At 48.6% G+C, this 19,735-nt stretch overlaps 1 protein-coding gene across 1 annotated transcript; it reads right to left on the reverse strand.

Annotated features, from left to right (window-relative positions):
* Window positions 1-11,410: 11,410 nt before the first annotated feature.
* On the reverse strand, window positions 11,411-19,366 carry LOC307073768 (uncharacterized protein; the record flags this gene model as incomplete). Its single annotated transcript, XM_079733728.1, has 4 exons — window positions 11,411-12,434; window positions 14,783-14,816; window positions 15,120-15,291; window positions 18,392-19,366. 4 exons carry the CDS (start codon window positions 19,364-19,366, stop codon window positions 11,411-11,413), a joined length of 2,205 nt encoding a protein of 734 aa, XP_079589854.1.
* Window positions 19,367-19,735: the final 369 nt, after the last annotated feature.

Below are 19,735 nucleotides of genomic sequence, written 5' to 3' on the forward strand. Positions count from 1 at the left end.
TGTTAACATACACAGACACACACTCATTCCAGCTCACCATGACATCTGGGCGGGGCAGCGTGTCTAAGCCTCACAGAGCATGATATATATGCATCTCTCAGAACACTAGTGAACCAATCAGGTAAATACATACAGACGTTACCACAACAAACTTCCTTTGGGGAAATGTTTTCATGCGTACTCCTGTCACCGTTGTTTTAAAATAAAATGAACACAATGTCCCCTACAATACGTTTTTTTATTGTATTTAATGTTTTTTTGACATATAATCCATTTATTATGTCCATAGTTGTACTTGTTTTATTTTTGACCAAAGATGAGCAGAATAAGTTGAAAAGCAGAAAAACACAAACGTATTCTTGCTCACATATTCGTGTGTGTGCAAGCATAAACTTGGACTCTCCGGCCATGGCTTCCAATGATCAGTCCCCTCACCCTAGGTTTGTTAATATCAGACTTAAATCCTTTGATGTTACTGCTCATGATGTCAAAGTTGTCAAAACAATAATAATCATGTGTACCCATTATCTATTGGAAGATGCTTGGTAAATGTTGCAAGGTTCACATGATCCCAAATGAAAACTAAATAGTTTGCCACCATTTAGTGTCTCAAAATAAAACATTTGTTATTATTATTAATAATATTTTGCACACAAACCTGAAGGCCCAAAGATTCAGAACTAAGGGATTACTATCGCCAGGTGAGATCAGAGGAGTGACCTGCTCCTCATGACTAAGAGGTCATTGAGATGTGATCAATGAAGCAAGTGTGAGTGGTACAGAATCTCCAGAGACACAACGCACTAAATTCATACCCGCCATCCTAAGGTCTTCCATAAAAGGCTACTATTCCCCCAATACAATGTTTTCAACTGGGGAATTTTCTTATTTGATGGAAAGTTATCAATTTGTCTCCTTTTTATCGAGAAATCTTGATGAATGCACCTGCATCTAGGCCAACTAGTTTGTGTGTTGTTAGGGGGACAAAACGAGGGGACCCATGCTCAACACAGGGAGGCGGAGATGGACTAAAAGGAAGTGGGGTTTATTGGGACAGGTGTAAATGACTAGCCAGGGCTAGGCAAGCGATGGTCGGACAGGCAAGTGTTCGTTAATCGGCAGGCAGGCAATCAGGCAGACAAGGGCTCGGTGACAGGCGGGTAGTCAGGCAGGTAAGGCTTCAGCGACAGGCAGTCAGTCAGGCAGGCAAGGGTTCACCGACAGGCGGGTAGTCAGGCAGGCAAGGCTTCGGCAACAGGTAAGCAGGGTGACGGACGGAGAACTAAAGGAGTGGGAAGAGGATTACTAGGAGGAACAGGGAAAACCAGCAGATCTTTGCAATTCACTGCTAGAGCCGATACTGACTGGTTAGTTGTAAACAACAAACAGGTGCCGGCTGAATGGAGATCCCGGCTGAAGTAGGGAGTGGAGATGGGAGATTGATGGCAGGTGTATCGGGAGAATGAGGGCCATTGGAGTCAAGTGACAACTAGATGGGGGTATTGGACGTCATAGCCGGAGGCGGCGTAACAGTACTCCCCCATGGACGCCTCTCGGCGGATGCCGAACACCGGACGGGTGATGTCTATGGAAGTCCCGGATGAGCGAGGCATCCAGGATACGGCTCCGGGGAACCCAGGAGCACTCCTCAGGACCGTATCCCTCCCAGTCGACGAGGTACTGGTGCCCCGGGCCGCAGCGCTGCACATCTATAAGGTGATGGGCCGTCCACGCCTGATGGTTGTCGATGATCCTGGGTGGAGGTGGGGGCGGAGCGGGGGGAGACAGCGGGTTGGTGGAGACGGGCTTGACCTGGGAGACGTGAAAGGTTGGGTGTACATGGAGGGATGGGGGGAGTCTGAGACAGCCAGCACAGGGGTTGATAACAGTCTCGATCTCAAAAGGTCCAATTAAATAGGGGGAGAGTGTGGGGGGGACGCCCTTCAAGGGAAGGTCCTTAGCACGGAGCCAAACCCTTTGTCCGGGAGAGTACTGGGGAGCCGGTAGGCAACGCTTGGAGGATGCGTGGAGCAGAGCAGCGCGTGCACGCTTCCAAGTGCGCTGGCATCTGCGAGGTGGGCCTGGACCGACGGAACCGCGATCGAGCGCCTAATTCAGGGAACAGGGGTGGCTGGTATCCCAGCGACGCCACGAAAGGGGTTAGACCAGAGGATGCGTTGGCTAGGGTGTTGTGGGCATACTTGACCCCCGCCTGTCTGACTATCCTGCCTGCTCCTGATCCCCGCCTGTCTGACTATTCTGCCTGCCGATCCTGAATCCGAATAAACGATTGACACTGTTCCACGCTCTTCGCCAGTCTGTGCACTTGGGTTCAGCCAAACGCTCACGTTACAGAACAATCTGGCCAACAATGGACCCAGCCCAGATAGACGACCGCATCTCCCGGATGGAGAGCGCGCTACAGCAGATGATGGACGTCACGGCTCAGGGACAGCAAGACCTGAATCCGCCAGGAATTGGCGAATGTCAAGACCGGCGCCACAGCTTCACCTCCTGCCCCAGCGGCAACCGAGACTCCGGCTCCTCTACTCCGTGAGCCTTGTGTAGGAGTCCCCGAACGCTACGATGGTGATCCTACCACCTGCAACGCCTTCCTGTGCAATTGCACAATTCTCTTCTCCCTTCAGCCACTCACTTTCACCTCCGAAGAAGCCCGGGTGGCTTACGCCGTAAATCATCTCTCCTGACGGGCGTGTCTTTGGGGCACCGCTGAATGGCAGAGAGGTATTTCCGCCTGCCGCTCCGTCCACTCCTTTGCCGAAGAGCTCAGGAGAGTCTTCGGAGCCGGTTCTCTGGGAACCGAGGCCGGGCGGGAGTTGTTAGCCCTGTCCCAGGGACGTCGTTCAGTTTCGGACTACGCCATCGACTTCCGCACCAGGGCCCCCAGTTGTGATTGGAACCCGGCCGCTCTCCGCAATGTCTTCCTACAAGGACTGGCTGGGTACATCAAGGATGAGCTGGTTGCCTACGACCCACCATCATCACTGGAAGCTCTGATCGAGCTTGCTACCCGCCTCGACCTCCGAATCCAGGCTCGCAGGAGGGAGAGGTGTTCTGAGGTTCCGCCACGCAGCCCTGTTCACCCATTGTTCCCGGCAACCTCTGCCTTCCTGCCGCAGACCCCAACCGCTTCCCTGAGAATGGGGAATCCGGAGCCAATGAAGCTGGGTCACACCCATCTTTCCCCGGATGAGAAAGAGAGAAGACGGAGGCTGAACCTCTGCCTGTACTGTGGTCTGCCTGGACACATCGCCGATCATTGCCCGGTAAAAGCCAGAGCTCCCCAGTAACCAGAGGCATACTGGTGAGCTCCATCTCTGACTCTGCCTCTTCCACAAGACCCACTCTCTCCGGTGAGCTTCTGTTGCCCTCCGGTTCCCATCCCATAACCGCACTTGTCGATTCAAGAGCAGACGAGAGCATCATGGATCGGTCCCTCGCTCTTCGGCTGGGACTCCATCCAGAGAGACTGCCAGTGCTGATCTCCGCCAGAGCCCTGGATGGACACGTGCTGGGGAGGGTAACTTCCCGGACAAATCCTGTGTACATGCTCCTGCCTGGAGGTCACAGGGAGACCATTCAGTTCATGCTCCTGCCCACACCCAACCAGCCGGTCATCTTGGGTCACTCCTGGCTTCGCAGACACAACCCCAACATCAACTGGTCCAACTGCTCCATCCGAGAATGGGGAGTCACCTGTCAGCAATCCTGTCTCAGGATCTCTTCACCGAATCCTGTTGCTCTCGCTCCTGCTCCAGCCTCGGACGTCTCCGGGGTCCCTGCCATTTACCATGACCTCAGAGAGGTCTTCAATAAGGCCAGGGCCACCTCCTTGCCCCCTCACCGTCCCTACGACTGTGCCATCGACCTACTTCCGGGCACTTCATCTCCCAAGGGACGCTTGTACTCCCTCTCTATCCCTGAGCGAGGGGCCATGGTGGACTATATCCAGAGTTCCCTAGCCACTGGGATCATCCGACCCTCCTCGTCACCGGCTGGGGCCGGGTTCTTCTTCGTGGGCAAGAAGGACAAGTCCCTGAGACCCTGTATCGACTATCGAGGTCTGAACAACATCACAGTGAAGAACCGCTACCCCCTTCCACTACTCTCCTCCGCCTTTGAGCTGCTCCAGGGGGCAACGGTCTTCACCAAACTCGACCTGAGGAACGCCTACCACCTGGTCCGTATCAGAGAGGGAGACGAGTGGAAGACGGCCTTCAACATCCCAACGGGGCATTACGAGTACCTCGTGATGCCCTTCGGCTTGACCAATGCCCCGGCAGTCTTTCAAGCGCTAGTGAACGACCTGCTGCGGGACATGATTGACAAGTTTGTCTTTGTTTATCTGGATGATATCCTGATTTTCTCCCGCAATCTCGTGGAACACGTCACCCACGTCCGCTCAGTTCTCCGTCGCCTCCTGGACAACTCCTTGTTCGTCAAAGCGGAGAAGTGCGAGTACCATGCTCCCTCTGTCACCTTCCTAGGGTATATTATTGCTAAGGACAGTCTTCAGATGGATCCGGCCAAGGTCTCTGCTGTGACATCATGGGCTACCCCGGAGACACGCAAGCAGCTGCAGCGTTTCCTGGGGTTCGCCAACTTTTATCGGCGCTTCATCCGAGGGTTCAGCTCCATCGCCTCCCCCCTCTTGGCCCTCACCTCACCCAAGGTTCCTTTCCGTTGGTCTGACGCTGCTCAAGAGTCCTTCGAAGCCCTCAAGACCCGCTTCACCACCTCCCCCATCCTCCAGATCCCCGACCCCGAACGTCAGTTCATTGTGGAGGTGGACACATCTGGTGTGGGAGTAGGGGGGATCCTCTCCCAGCATTCATCCTCCGACCAGAAGGTCGACCCGTGTGCCTTTTTCTCTCGTCGCCTAACCCCCCCGGAGAGAAATTATGATATTGGAAACAGGGAGCTTCTGGCGTTGAAGCTGGCCCTGGAGGAGTGGCGGCACTGGCTAGAGGGAACCAGGGTTCCGTTCCTGGTTTGGACTGACCACCGAAACCTGGAGTATATCCGAACCGCCAAGAGACTAAACTCCAGACAGGCCCGCTGGTCATTGTTTTTCGACCGGTTTAACTTCACCCTGTCCTATCGCCCTGGCTCTCGGAACACTAAACCAGATGCCCTTTCTCGACAGTTCCCCGAGTTCCCTGATGAGACGGCTGAATCCTCCACTATTGTCCCGGCCTCCTGCCTTGTTGCTGTTGTCACCTGGGAGATTGAGGAGAAGGTAAGGGCCGCCTCCCTTTATCTGCCAGCCCCCAGTTCCTGTCCCCCTGACCGCCTGTTCGTTCCAGCCTCCCTCCGCTCCGACGTGCTCCAGTGGGGTCACGCTTCCCGACTCACCTGCCATCCCGGCATCCAGCGGACCCAGGACTTCCTGCGACGGCGCTTCTGGTGGTCGTCACTGGAGGAGGATGTCCGGGGCTTCATCAACGCATGCCCCGTGTGTAACCAGAGTAAGACCTCTCGCCGCCCCCCTGCCGGCTTCCTGCACCCCCTGCCCATTCCCCATCGTCCCTGGTCGCACATCTCTCTGGACTTCGTGACCGGTCTTCCGGCGTCCAAGGGCCACACTGTCGTCCTCACCCTTGTGGATCGGTTTAGTAAGCTGGCCCATTTCATCCCCCTTACTAAACTCCCCTCTGCCAGAGAGACTGCGGACCTGCTCCTCCACCACGTCTTCCGCCTCCATGGGTTACCCACCGATGTCGTCTCTGACCGGGGGCCCCAGTTCACCTCAGCCTTCTGGAGGGAGTTCTGCAGCCTAGTCGGGGCTACCATTAGTCTATCTTCCTGCTTCCATCCCCAGTCAAATGGACAGACTGAGAGGGTTAATGAGGACCTGGAGACCACCCTTCGATGCCTGGTAAACCGTAACCAGGCCTCCTGGTCTGACCAACTGGTATGGGTAGAATATGCGCATAACACCCTCACCTGTTCATCCACCGGTCTCTCTCCTTTTCAGTGCGCCTACGGGTACCTGCCACCCCTATTCCCCGACCTGGAGAAGGAGTCTTCCTGCCCCTCGGCCCAAGCCCTGATCCGTTGTTGTCGACGCATCTGGACCCGGGCGCGCACTGCTCTCTCCAAGGCTGCAGATCGCCACGCTTCTGCTGCCAACAAGCACCGCACGCCGGCTCCTGCCTACCGACTTGGCCAGAAGGTCTGGCTCTCCACCCGTGACCTACCTCTCAAGGTGGAGAATCGCAAGCTGGCTCCCAAGTTCATTGGACCATTCCCCATAATCCGCATCATAAACCCTGTGGCGGTACGCCTTCAGCTCCCTCGTTCCATGAGGATCCATCCCACCTTCCATGTCTCCAAGGTCAAACCTGTCCAGGAGAGCCCTCTGGCTCCCCCCGTTCCGCCCCCTCCTCCCCCTCAGCTCGTTGACGGGGGTCCGGTGTTCACCGTCCGGCGTCTCCTCCGCTCCTGCCGCCGTGGACGTGGGGTCCAGTATCTGGTGGACTGGGAGGGGTACAGTCCGGAGGAGCGCTCCTGGATCCCAGCTCGCTTCATCATGGATCCCCGTCTTATCTCTGACTTCCACCGATCCCAGCCTGACCAACCTGCCCCGTCCTCCCGCCCGCCCGCTACAGTTCCACCGGCGAGTGGTTCCTCTGACCTGCCGGGAAGAAGGAACTCCGATGTCGCGTCCTCCTCCTCTTCGGAGGACGCAATCTCTGAGGCCTCGGAGGAATTATAACCCTCCTCCGGGCCCCCTCCACCCTCCCTGTTCGATTTAGGACGTCTGGAGCCGTCCCTTGCCGGGGGGGGGTACTGTCATGATCCGCCCCTGGTTTTCCCATTCACCTGCCTGCCACCCTGATCACTCCCAATTAACCCAACCACCTTCACCTGTGTTTCTCCTTTCAGTCCTTTCCTCCCAAACATTCCCTGCCAGATTGTCTCTTGTGTTTCACAGTGCTTTCCCGCGATTCAAATCCTGACCTACCACCTATCCTGCCTGCTCTCTGATCCTTGCCTGTCGGACTATCCTGCCTGCTCCTGATCCCCGCCTGTCTGACTATTCTGCCAGTTCCTGATCCCCGCCTGGGGGATCAGGAACTGGCAGAATAGTCAGACAGGCGTGGGACTCAACCTCCCAGGTGAGTGTGGCAATAAGACAAGCGGGTGGCAGGATAGATTCGGGGTCTGGACAAGGGTCCTCGGGGGAGTACAGGTGGGACAGGGCATCCGGCTTAACATTCCGGGATCTGGGACGGTAGGTAAGGGAGAAATTAAAACGGCCAAAGAGTATGGCCAATCTTGCCTGTTGGGATTTTAACCTCTTAGCAGACTGGATATAGGCCAGGTTGCAGTGGTCGGTCCACACGATGAACGGATGCTCCGCGCCCTCCAACCAATGTCGCCACTCCTCCAGTTCAAGCTTTAGCGCCAGGAGCTTGCGTTTGCCGATGTCATAGTTACTTTTTGGCGGGGACAGCCGGCGGGAGAAGAAGGCATAGGGGTGGAGCTTGTGGTTGGAGGGGGAGCGCTGGGAGAGAACCACAACAACGACGGTGTCAGAGGCGTTGACCTCCACCACGAACTGGAGAGAGGAATCTGGTTGAACAAGGACAGGCGCGGATACCAACCGCTCCTTGAGACCCTGAAAGGCGGTCTCGGCCCCCGGCGTCCACGAGAAGGGACTCTTGGAGGAGGTAAGGGCCATAAGGGGTGCCACGACTTGGCTGTAGCCGCGTATGAAGTGGCGGTAAAAATTAGCAAAGCCTAGGAACTTTTGCAGTCTCTTGTGGGTAGGGGGAGAGGGCCACTCAGCCACCGCAGAGACCTTGGATGGATTCATCCTTACCTGGCCTTGGCTAATAATGTAGCCCAGGAAGGAGATGGATTGGACGTGGAACTTGCACTTCTCCGCCTTGACGTACAGTAGGTTCTCGAGCAACCGTTGCAGGACCTGTCGGACGTGAACCCGTGCTCCTCCATGGACCTCGAGAAGATCAGGATATTGTCAATGTAGATGAAGACGGGGTGGTTCAACATGTCCCGGAGGACATAATTAACCAGGGACTGAAAGACAGCGGGGGCGTTGGTGAGCCTGAAGGGCATAATTAAATATTCGTAGTGGCCCAATGGGGTGCTAAACGCAGTCTACCACTCGTCTCCCTCCCAGATGCGGACCACGGTGTACACGTTGCGCAGTTCCAATTTTGAAAAAACGGAGGCTCCGTGGAGGGGGACGAAGGCGGAACTGATGAGGGGCAAGGGATACTTATTTTTGAAGAAGATGTCTTTCAGTTGGCAGTAGTCGATACTGGGATGGAGAGAGCGGTCCTTCTTACTCACAAAGAAGAATCCCGCTCCTACAGGTGAAGAGGACAGGTGGATGATTCCGGCGGCGAGGGATTCCCCGATATACTCCTCCATGGACTCACGTTCAGTGCGGGAGAGATTGAACAGGCGGCTGCTAGGGAGGGGGGACCCGGGAAGGAGGTCAATAGCACAATCATAAGGGCGGTGCGGGGGCAAGGACAGGGCGTGGGATTTACTGAAGAACACACAGAGGTCGTGGTACTCCTCCAGGACGGAGGACAGGTTAGGAGGTGCGGAAGCAGGCTCCGGCGCCCGAGGAGACTGGGCGGAGTGCAGACAGTGTGTGCTCCAACACATGACTCGTCCAGTTCCCCAGTCTATCTGGGGATTGTGGGTCTTAAAGTGTAATTGCGGCAAAAAATTAACCCAGGGTCTTTGTTTTGGCATGTATACCCATCAAATAAGCCCTCCAGATACTTGAAAATCGAGTATTGATTTTGCCCGGCGCAATGTTTGGCTTCCATGTTATTTGTTAGGTGCACCGCGAACGCTTCCAAATCAGCATTTTTATAACCACTTTAATTTTGCTAAAAATAGCACCAAACCTCTGCAGTAGCATGATTAGGGTCCCTACACATAATAAAAAGCATCAACAACTTAGTTAGCGTACCGCAAGTTTATTAAAAAAGACTGTTTTCCAAGTCTGTGCCTTACCGGTAGGTCCATGTTACCAGGAAGTCCACACAAGTCGATTACCTGCTACCGTAACTAATTAGTTACCTGCTACCGTCAACTAATTTAACTTAACAATCTCCCCTCTTGATACTTGACTGTTTTAAATTTGTATTGGGTCAGTACAATTATGCAAGTAGCTACCATCATAAGCTGTTTAACAATTATTCGCCGAAGGCGAAGTGAATAGTGGGAAATAGCCCCCGAGACCCAAGGTGAATCATTGTTTTAGTATATACTACACGTGGACAATCCAAAAATAAACAAGATGACACTTTCTGCCGGGATTTATTTGTTTTTATAAGCGTGACGAGACAGACATTTTGCGGTTAAAACAATATCCCGAGTTTGAGATCTCAATCATGGGATATTGCCCAATATCCCGAGATAGCGAATCAATCAAATTGCACCATCTTAGGAGGTTCACGTGTAGCATATACTAATGCTACATAGCCAACCGCACCATTAACTGTTTTCCCCTTCTCAGTTTATTAGAAATGTTGCATTGAGTTCAGCATCAAACTTAGTTCCTTTACTCATCAACAGCTTACTCAAGCAATGGAAAGCAACAGCAAGTCTATTAAGTCTTAATTTCCAATGTTCTGTTTATATCATTTATTTTCTTTGACATTATGGACAAGAGGTTAGAATAAGCCCTCTGGGAAGCTACTCTCATCCTCTCACTTTTGACTGCGGGCAGACTGGACGCTGCAGTGGCGGTGACATCTTGAGGATTAAAGTTGTATTACAAGACGATATCGGCTGGTGCTAGTGGGGCTAGCTGCTAACTTAAGCAAATATCTCTGCGACACACGTCTTTGACGTAACCTGAAAAAGGTAATTTCTTCAAATATCTGTTGATATTTTGGTTCTTTTTTGAATGTTTTAAACTTATAACCGTACACGTATGTTTAAATGTTAAATTATACTATTAAATAAATATAGAATTATAAGAAAATTCTCAACATAGAATAACAAACATATAGAATAAAGACTCAAACACATTCAGACTCAGACACATTTTGTGTGACTCAGAGGGATTGTGCAAATTATCTAAATATGTATTGTTTAGATTTTTAGGACAGATTTTCTGTTTTAAATTTTGTTTCTATGAAGCAGGATAGATACATTTCATGTTGTATTATTGTATATAATATATTATAATAATATTATTTCATTAAACAATTACTATCAAATAAAGCAGAGGCAAAATTTGATTTTAACCAAACAAAAACATTGCCAAAACTTAACTCACAAACCTACCTATTTCCATTTATATTATCGCTTTCTTATGCTCAACCTAAACCTAAAGTTTATGTAAAGCATACAGTGAACCCACACTCACAGGCATAAGAAACTTCTAATATTGTGCGACAAACTTAAAATGTGAAAGACGCTTTCGTCTGCCTTCCAAGCTGGCTGTGATGTCATTGTGTTACCTGTTTTCCTATGTATTTTACATTTTTTTGTAATAGATTGTGGTCAATGTATGTAGATGATTGTTAAAAACTGTTATTGTATATGTATTCCGAACTGAAACCATTTTTATATCCAGTATTATAATGTCTACACACTAATGTCTACACAATGTCTACACGCTTCTCATTAATATAGGGGAAAATCTTTATAATGTCATTGTGCAATGCAAATGAAAGATTATTTTCATGAAAAAAGGTATTTTATTTCTCAATGTTTTCATTTGTTTATTCCCAAAATGTTTAACATCTGCAAAATGTATTTATTTCCATTCTCCCAGCACTTGCTCTCAATCTTTGCCTCATGACAAAAGTGTTATTTAAATAGCAGTTCCCTTGAGAAAATATAGGACATATATTTAACAAATCTTATCTAATAGTAAGGGTTATAGGGAATACTCAATGTGCTGAATATAATATCTGAACGAATAGAAGCAGTCCCTTCCAAAGAACGGACAAAAATATTTCAGTCCCACCAAAGGGACGAGACGCCAAATGTGACTTTCTCTCGGGGATCGATGAAAGGCATCCTTGCACATTGAATATCAACAGGTAAGTAAATCCTCTGGATCTACAAGCAAACATGCAGCAACAATAATGTTTTCTTTTAAACAGATATACATTAATGAATACATTACCTAGTATTAGAAAAAAGGAAAGAAAATTATATACAAAATAGAGAAAATACAGCATGCAAGGATTTGGCCTTGGTTCAATTAAATAGTAGGAGCAGAAATTTTGATAAATACATTACGATTGTTAATAGATATACAGGTTGACAAGCATTGCACTGGAACAACCTGAACCAAGAAATATACATGGATAATCAAAAGGAAATAACAATAAATATACAATGTATACTACAGCAGACAGATTAACAAAAACCCTAACATTCAATTCACAGTCACATTCATGGACGAGGAGTCACTGGTAAATATTTTCAGGGTGAAAATAAGGCGAGAGGTTTTCCTGAACCAGGGATAATTGAGGGCATAAATAACAGGGTTTAGGGTTGAGTTGAAGTAACCCAGCCAAACAAACTCCTCGAAGACGGCCGCAGGCGTGCTGAAACCTGTGTAGGGGTCGGCGATTGAGTTCAGGAAGAACGGCACCCAGCAAAAGATGAACGCTCCTACCACAATACCCAGAGTCTTGGCCGCTTTGTGCTCTGAACGCTTGGTCTGCCCGCCTGTGCCTTTACCATTCAACGTCCCGCCGTGACCCCCCAAGTCGTCAATCTTCCTCGCGTGCTCTCTGGCCACGAGGAAGATCTTTGCGTACAAGCCCACCATGACGGTGCATGGGACGAAGAATGCAATGATGGTGTCCAGTATCCCCCACAGCTTGTTAAACAGCAGGTTACAGCTTCCCAGGCAGTATATGGATGCCAGATAATCCTCTAGACCTCGGATGTTTGCCTTGGAGTATATCAGACAGAAGGAATAGAGGGCGGCCAGGGCCCAGCTGGCAGACACCATGAGCCAGGCCACGGCCATGGTCATGTTGCGGGAGTAGTGCAGGGGTTTGCACACGGCCTCGTGGCGGTCGACCGCGATGCAGATGAGGTGGAAGATGGAGACGGAGGTGAGGTACATGTCGAATGCGGAGTAGAGCAGGCAGAAGGTGTCGCCGTAGAACCAGCAGCCCTGGACAGCAAGCACTGTGCTTAACGGCATCACGGTCACCCCCAGCAGCAGGTCAGTCAGAGCCAAGGAGAGGACCAGCACGTTGGTGGGGGTGTGCAGCTGCTTGAAGTGAGCTATAGACAGGATGACCACGGCGTTTCCAACCACCGTGACCAGCATGCCCAACACAAACAGCGTGTACAGAGCCACCTGGGCCCCCAGATCGAACTCGGCCCTAGGGCACGAGGTGTTGGAGCCCGGGTAGCATAGCTGCTGCTCCACCTGATTTATTCTATCAGTCATTGTTAACATACACAGACACACACACTCATTCCAGCTCAGCCTGACATCTGGGCAGGGCAGCGTGTCTAAGCCTCACAGAGCATGATATATATATACATCTCTCAGAACACTAGTGAACCAATCAGGTAAGTACATAGAGATGTTACTACAACAAACTTCCTTTGGGGAAATGTTTTCATGTTTATGCCTGTCAGCGTTGTTTTAAAATAAAATGAACACAATGTCCCTTACAATACGTTTTTTATTGTATTAAATGTGTTTTCGACATATAATCCATTTACAATGTACATAGTTATACTAAGTTTTATTCATGATAATAATAATAATATATTTAATTTGTAGAGCACTTGACATTCAGAATTCTCAAAGTACAACCCTTTTTTTAAAAACAGCTGTAGTTTGTGGGGCCTTCAGGTGGTCAGAGAGGGCGTTCCATAGTCTTGGGGCAGCAGTAGAGAAAGCCTGATCGCCCATGGTGCGGATCTTTGTCTTTGGTGGTCTGAGGGTGTGTGCTGATGACCAAAGACGTGCAGAATCAGTTGAAAAGCAGATAAACACAAACACACACGTATTCTTGCATACACATACATTCTTGTGCATACATAAACTTGGCCTCTCCAGACATGGCTTCCAATGATCAGTCCCCTGACCCTAGTTTTGTTAATATCAGACCTAAATCCTTTGATGTTACTGCCCATGATGTCAAAGCAAAAGTAATCATATATTCCCATTATCTATTGGGAGATACTTGGTAAATGCTGCAAGTTTGTCTTCCCCTGATCCCCAATGAAAACAAATGACTTTGCCACCATTGAGTGTCTTACAATTAAACATTTATAATTATTATCAATAATATTTTATTACATTTCTTTGTACACACAAAAACCTGAAGGCCCAAAGATTCGGAACTAAGCCACTTGTGTAGGCATATATTGATTTACATTGATGTAAAATTAGACTTCTAGGCTTTCATGTTTTTATAACCCTGTGAGATTTAGAGTTTGTAACATTTAAAACTGGACGTGACGTGATGTGGGCAACGTCAAGTCAGGATGCTACCCATACCACTTTGAATTTGGCAATTTGTTGAATAGGAATTAATAGATTTTGTGAACATTATGTACAAATATTGTCAAATAAATGTCCAACAAACATTTTGAAAACTGGTCGCCGGACAGCTGTCTGGGCGATGTCACGTCAGGACACAATCCATATTCAGAACAGACGGTATGTTGAATAAATATAACCTGTTTATGTGGATAATATGTATATTTCAGTTTTGCGGTCAAAAAGATTTACGAATGATACCAAAGTTCTAAAGTAATGGATTTATCCTTCTTACGCATGTACAGGTTGAGTGTGTATACAACGTAATCACATAGTGACCCTGCATGACACATCCTCTTGGGTAAAAATGGCCACAGGGCCACCCCTGAACTATCAGGGTTTCAGCTCATACAAGCCTGACTCACAGACAGGACATGGAGCTCTACCACCCGTTTTGCTGACGCAATCGCTAGCAGGAAGCATTTTAAAACATTAAGATTCACATTGCCCCAAGGGCTCAAAAGTTGCTTGACATAGGGCTTCCAGCACCAACGGCAAGTCCCATGAGGGAACTTTCATTAATTGTGTGGGTGTCTGCACTGAGCCCCTTTAAGGAAACTGGTGACAAGGCTGTGTGACCTCACCTTCTGGTTCCCCACCCTAACGTGCTGTGATATAATAGTAGCCACGTAGACACTCAGGATAGAGACTGCCAGCTTTCCGTCTAACCGGTCCTGTACGAACCGTAATATAATGAGAACCGATCAGTGCTCGAGCCCCTCACCTTGCACCCTGCACCAATTTCAAAACAGTTTCCATCTATTCGCTTAGAGGGACCTGAAGGATGGCGCCCGCGAGTTTAAAATTGTCTTGACCACTGCTTGGTCACACTCTTTTAAAAATGGGTCTGGCCCTTCAGGGTCCAGACGCGCAGCCGCAAGTGTTCTGGTTTCAGATGCCAAATTCGACACTCCAGCTGAGAGAGCAGCTCACGCCTCCTCGGTAGGGCCAATGGCTCCCTGTCGATGAGCCTGTACAGCCTGGGTAGCCAAAGTCTCCCTGGCCAATAAGGGGCCACCAGCAGCAGCAGCCTGTGGCTGCCCTGTTGGACTCTGTGTAGCGTCAGCCATATCAGGGGGATTGGTGTAAAAGGCATAAAGAAGGCTGCTCGGCCAAGGATGGACCACAGCATCCTGACCGAAGGGGCTGGTTGTCTCCCTCAGGGAAAACAAAAGTGGGCACTGAGTCGAGGCTTCTGACACATAAAGGTCTACCTCTGCCCTGCCATACCTGTGCCAGATCGTGTCTACAAACTTGGGGCCCCCTGGCGGGAGAGAAGGTCCGCCATGAGGTAGATTGTCCTTAAGCTTTCCAGGTGAAGAAAGGTCCAAAAGAGGAGCTGACGTGCCACCCGCAGCCAGGGTGGCTCTTGTACCCCATGGTGGTTTACATGGAAGACGGCCAAGATGTTGTCTGATCGGATGAGGACATGCTGGCCCCTCAGGATGGACAAAAAATGCCTGAGCCAGGAATATGGTGCGAAGTTCCATCACATTTATGTGCTCCTGCCTCTGCTGTGCGCTCCACAGTCCCCTCACCTTCCTGTGCCACCAAACCACTCTCCAACCAGAGGCGTAGGCGTCGGTTACTGCGACCTCTCGACGGGAGGGGATCAGACCTAAGGGAACCCCCGTGGTCAGATACGCCCTGCATGGAGGTACGTTGAGGTACTGCCTGGAAACCCTGACCCTCCTGTGCTTGTGTTGCCTGGGGTCCAACTGTAGTCCGTTCATCCATACCTGGAGAGGACGCAGCTGGAGAAGGCCCAGTGTTACCACTGCTGAGGCCGTTGTTAGCATGCTGGTCACCCTGAGGAAGAGGCTGTGCAAGCCTGGCTAACTTCATAGCCCTTGGCATGAAACTGCAGTTCATGCATGCCCTGTCTGAAAGCCCCTTCCTCAGGTGTTCCACACCGAGGCATACTGGGCAATCCACGTGGCCATTATCTGCCTGAAGTGGGGCCATGCAGGATTTTCCCAAATGGTACCCCAACATAACCAGACGGGAGCAATACCAAGCCCACCGTATCGGATTGTGGGCGCAATCAGAAACACTCTGATGCTAAAGCTGGCTGTTTTCGAGATCTGATAGTGGGGGTCCGCAAGCGAGAAAACACCCTAGCAAAGCCCACCATAATGGTCTATGGGCCAACAATACTCTTTGCCGAGCCGGCTACCTTACGGTCTACGAGCGGGGAACACTCTATGCCGAAGCCGGCTCTTTTGCAGTCCACGGAAAAACACTGTTAAAGAAGCCCACACTATCTTTGTCAATAATATAAGACCAGGGTGTTCCCACCAACTCCGATTGTCTTAAATAAGTCACTTACCAGTCTGCTGGGGCTAGACCAACGCTACCTGGTGTTCACTCTAGCAAAGCCCATGATAATAAACCAAGGCAACTTGTTCCCTTTAGGGTGATACATTCATTTATTGCCAAGCCGCCGCTGGGAAATAATAATAAGCTAGAATGCGTTTTGTCCTAACGAACTGCGATAGTGTGCTTGCTAAAATACTGCAAATGGTAAACCGCCCAATCTGGCAACACTGCCTGCACGTCCTCCACGCTCTCAGTGTAAATCAATGAGACCAACTGAAGCCGATATGGAACTTAAACTGTGATTCTGAAAAAGGTATAAAGGTCATCGAAATTCGGTTTTCAGATTATTGAAGATACAAGTGTGTTGATTTGTTAAATGGTTTGAACAAGGGTTAACGTTGAAAATTGACCAAGTAAACATGTCTGAAGAAGTTGAAGTGTCAGAGAATCTCTCTGACCATTGACTTGCAATGTAAAAAAATAAGCCGAAAAAGCTTAATACTTAAAAAAAAAAAGTTTAAAGAGTTGAAAAACGCCAAGATATAGCCATCATGTCGTTAAAGAGTTGAACGTTTTGATAGTTGAATGGTTTCTGTAGCTCGAAGTATGCAGGAGCAGTTAACTGCGCAAAAAACTGGCAAACGGAATAAAGAAAACTTAAGAAGAACAGTACATGTGCTTGCAGTAGCAACCCAACCAACAATAATAATCGCAGCTGGTTGGCAAGTTGCAGCCTCTAGAGGACGAATTATCCAAAGACCCAACCTTCTGGTTGGGTTTTCTATTGCGAAGAGCTACAAGCTATTCAAACTATTCGTTTTGGAATGATTTGTTTACTCTTCACCTGTAATCCTGAAATTCTGCAAGAAGTGAGAAGGGACAAACTTCAGGATAACTGGGCGGATAGCAGCCTACGTCATCCAGGGTCACAATAATAATACATTTTATTAAAAAATGTCTTTCAGGACACCCAAGGTCGCTTCACAGATAAAACAAATTGGAGAAAAAATATCAGAAATTGAGAAAGATTATCAAGAATATATAGTCCATTTAGCCATATCATAGACAATAGGCTAGTCTGAAGATATAGGTTTTCAGTTCCTCTTTAAACTGGGCAGTGGATTCACACTGCCTGTTGTCATTTGGAAGTGAGTTCCATAGCTTTGGGGCTGTGTGGGAGAACGCTCTCTCTCCCATGGTGCTGAGGTTCATCTTGGGTACCTTGAGCAGACCAGCTGATGAGGATCGCAGCGAGCGGGAAGGGGTGTAGTTCTCCAGGAGGTCGGTGATATAGTTGGAGGGGCGCAGGCTTGCGATGGAAAAAGGCTCTGTGGGACACACTGTTGGTGAAGGCAACGTCTTTCGTTACCTTCACCAAGGCAGTCTCTGTGCTGTGCTTTGCTCAAAATCCAGACTGAAATGGACAACGTGACTACGTTGGTATACACACTTGACCTGTGCGTGTGCGAGAGGGATCCATCCAGTGCTAAAGTACTGCCTCTGGCAGTCAGTAGGAATGAAATAGAACAGTACGTTTTTGAAAGATGCTGAAATTGTTTTTGCAGAAATGAACATTGTGAGAATAATAAGGGATATTTTTAACATCAATGTTTTCCATCAATGTAAATCTTTTCTAGTAGTACCCTAGTGGTATTGTTTTGAAGACAACCATTATTCATGGTTTCCACTTTTCTAGAGGTTTCTGGAGATAGAGAGTGGACTTGGTGGAACCATGCCACATAATTGATCCTATATTAACAGCTACATTAAGTTACTATTGCTTGGGAAAGTTTAGAATTAGGAATCCTGTATACCCATTGTGTATCTGAAGATGATTAGTATATGGGTATATGGTTTATGTGTGTCTTACCATGATCATGATCCATCAAACCAAATGCTTTTTAAAAATCAATTGTTGTTATTCAAACACAAACACACACACACACACAGCTTTATCAGTCAATATTGTCCGTAACATGTGGTAGAATTGTAGCTCATGAGTTTGTTGTGCATTTTAGTTATTCTATATTTTTGTGTCATATTCATGAGCAGGACAGCAAATCCCCCCCAAAAATAGATTCACTGTTTTGAGGAGGACTTTTTTTATACAAAACGTTATTTAATATTTAATATATATTTCTCTGACATAATCTTCCATGGACTTGTTATCATGCAGGACAATGTACTGGATATGTTGTATTACATTTTTTTGTATTTTATTTTCTCTTTTGTGTCCTTTCAGTGCTTTGTGTACATCCTATCAGACATTTATTTTATTAATTTTGGGTTATCATACCATTTTCACACTTTGTAACAAAGCATGCAAAGTACCCATAAAAGGACACCACAATAAATTTCAGGATTTGTTGTTTCATGAAACACAATATGGTTATTTTAATGACGTGTAAACATAATGGGGAAAAACGTTTGGATTTTTAAAATTCCTCCAATCAGTTGACATCAAAATTCATGGCCCCACATCTTCTTGGAGTCCTAAACATGAAACCACTGTCAATCTGCAAACAGTTTTGTGTCCGACATGTCCGACCGAAAGATCCTACCGGAAATGATAATTTGAAAACCTTTCCTAAACCAGCTGTAAAAGAAGGCGTAAACCAATGGGTTGATAGTGGAATTAAAATACCCCAGCCACACGAATGTGTTGAACAAAGCGGGCGGTACAGAGTAGCCGATGAGGGGGTCGATTATGAAACAGAGGAAAAACGGCAACCAGACGGACAGAAACACGCCCATAATGATGGCCAGCGTTTTTGTGGCTTTCCTCTGTTGCTTGTCCAGCTTGGAGGAGCGGCTGTTCTGTAGGGCTATGGTGCGCACTTGTCTCTGGGCCACCATGTAGATCTTCAGGTAGATGCCCAGCATGATGACCCCGGGGATGTAGAAGGCGATAACGGCCGAGAGTGTGCTGGCCACCCCAGTCGTAAACAGAATGCACCCTCCTTCGCACACCACGTTGTTATAGTAGAACTCCTCCATTCCCATAATATTCAGTTTGAGGAAGATCATCCCAAAGCCGACCACAGCAGAGACACACCATGTGACCAGGATCATGACGACTGCCGTGTGAACCGTTATCTTACGGGGGTAGAGCAGAGGGTGGCACACGGCATAATAGCGGTCGATGGATATAAAGGACAGGTTCAATATAGAAGCAGTACACAGCAAGACGTCGGAGCTGGTATATAGCTTGCATAACATGTCCCCAAAGTACCAGCAGGTCTCGACAGCATTGATCATGCCAGGGAACATGACCAGAACCCCCAGCAGGAAGTCGGACATGGCCAGAGATAGGGTCAGGTAGTTGGTGGGCGTGTGGAGTTGCTTGAAGTGAGAAATGGAGATGATCACGAAGAGGTTTCCCAGCACCGTGAGGACCACCGCAGACCCAAGAGTCAAGTAGAGGGTGACACGGACAGCAACAGGGTAGACCGTCCTCAGACACGAGCCATTCCCGTAGCAGAACTCCGGCTCCATCGGCCTGTGTGGGGGGGATGAGGGAGGCTGGGAGGGAGTAAAGAAAAGGAGGGTGGAATGGAAGGGCCGGGGGAGACAGGTTTTTAGTAAATGAGGTCATTCTTTCCGCTACCTGAAAGAGTCATTTTTATATCATACAAGCAAAGTAGGGGGATGGGGGGGATCTGCAAAGGACCTGAGGCAAAACATACATTAGACATTTAAATGATATGCAGAAACATCATGTGTCATAGAACTGGTTAAAAATCAGATGTTGATAGCGCATTTAATAATGCGCTATCAACAATCAAAAATCAAAATATTTGTATCGTGTAATTTTTCTGCCATTAATCAAGAGGATTTTGGAGACCTTTGCCAGCGTTTTAAATA

Source organism: Pollachius pollachius (assembly GCF_949987615.1).
Source record: "Pollachius pollachius genome assembly, chromosome: 3".
Classification (NCBI taxonomy): Eukaryota; Metazoa; Chordata; class Actinopteri; order Gadiformes; family Gadidae; genus Pollachius; species Pollachius pollachius.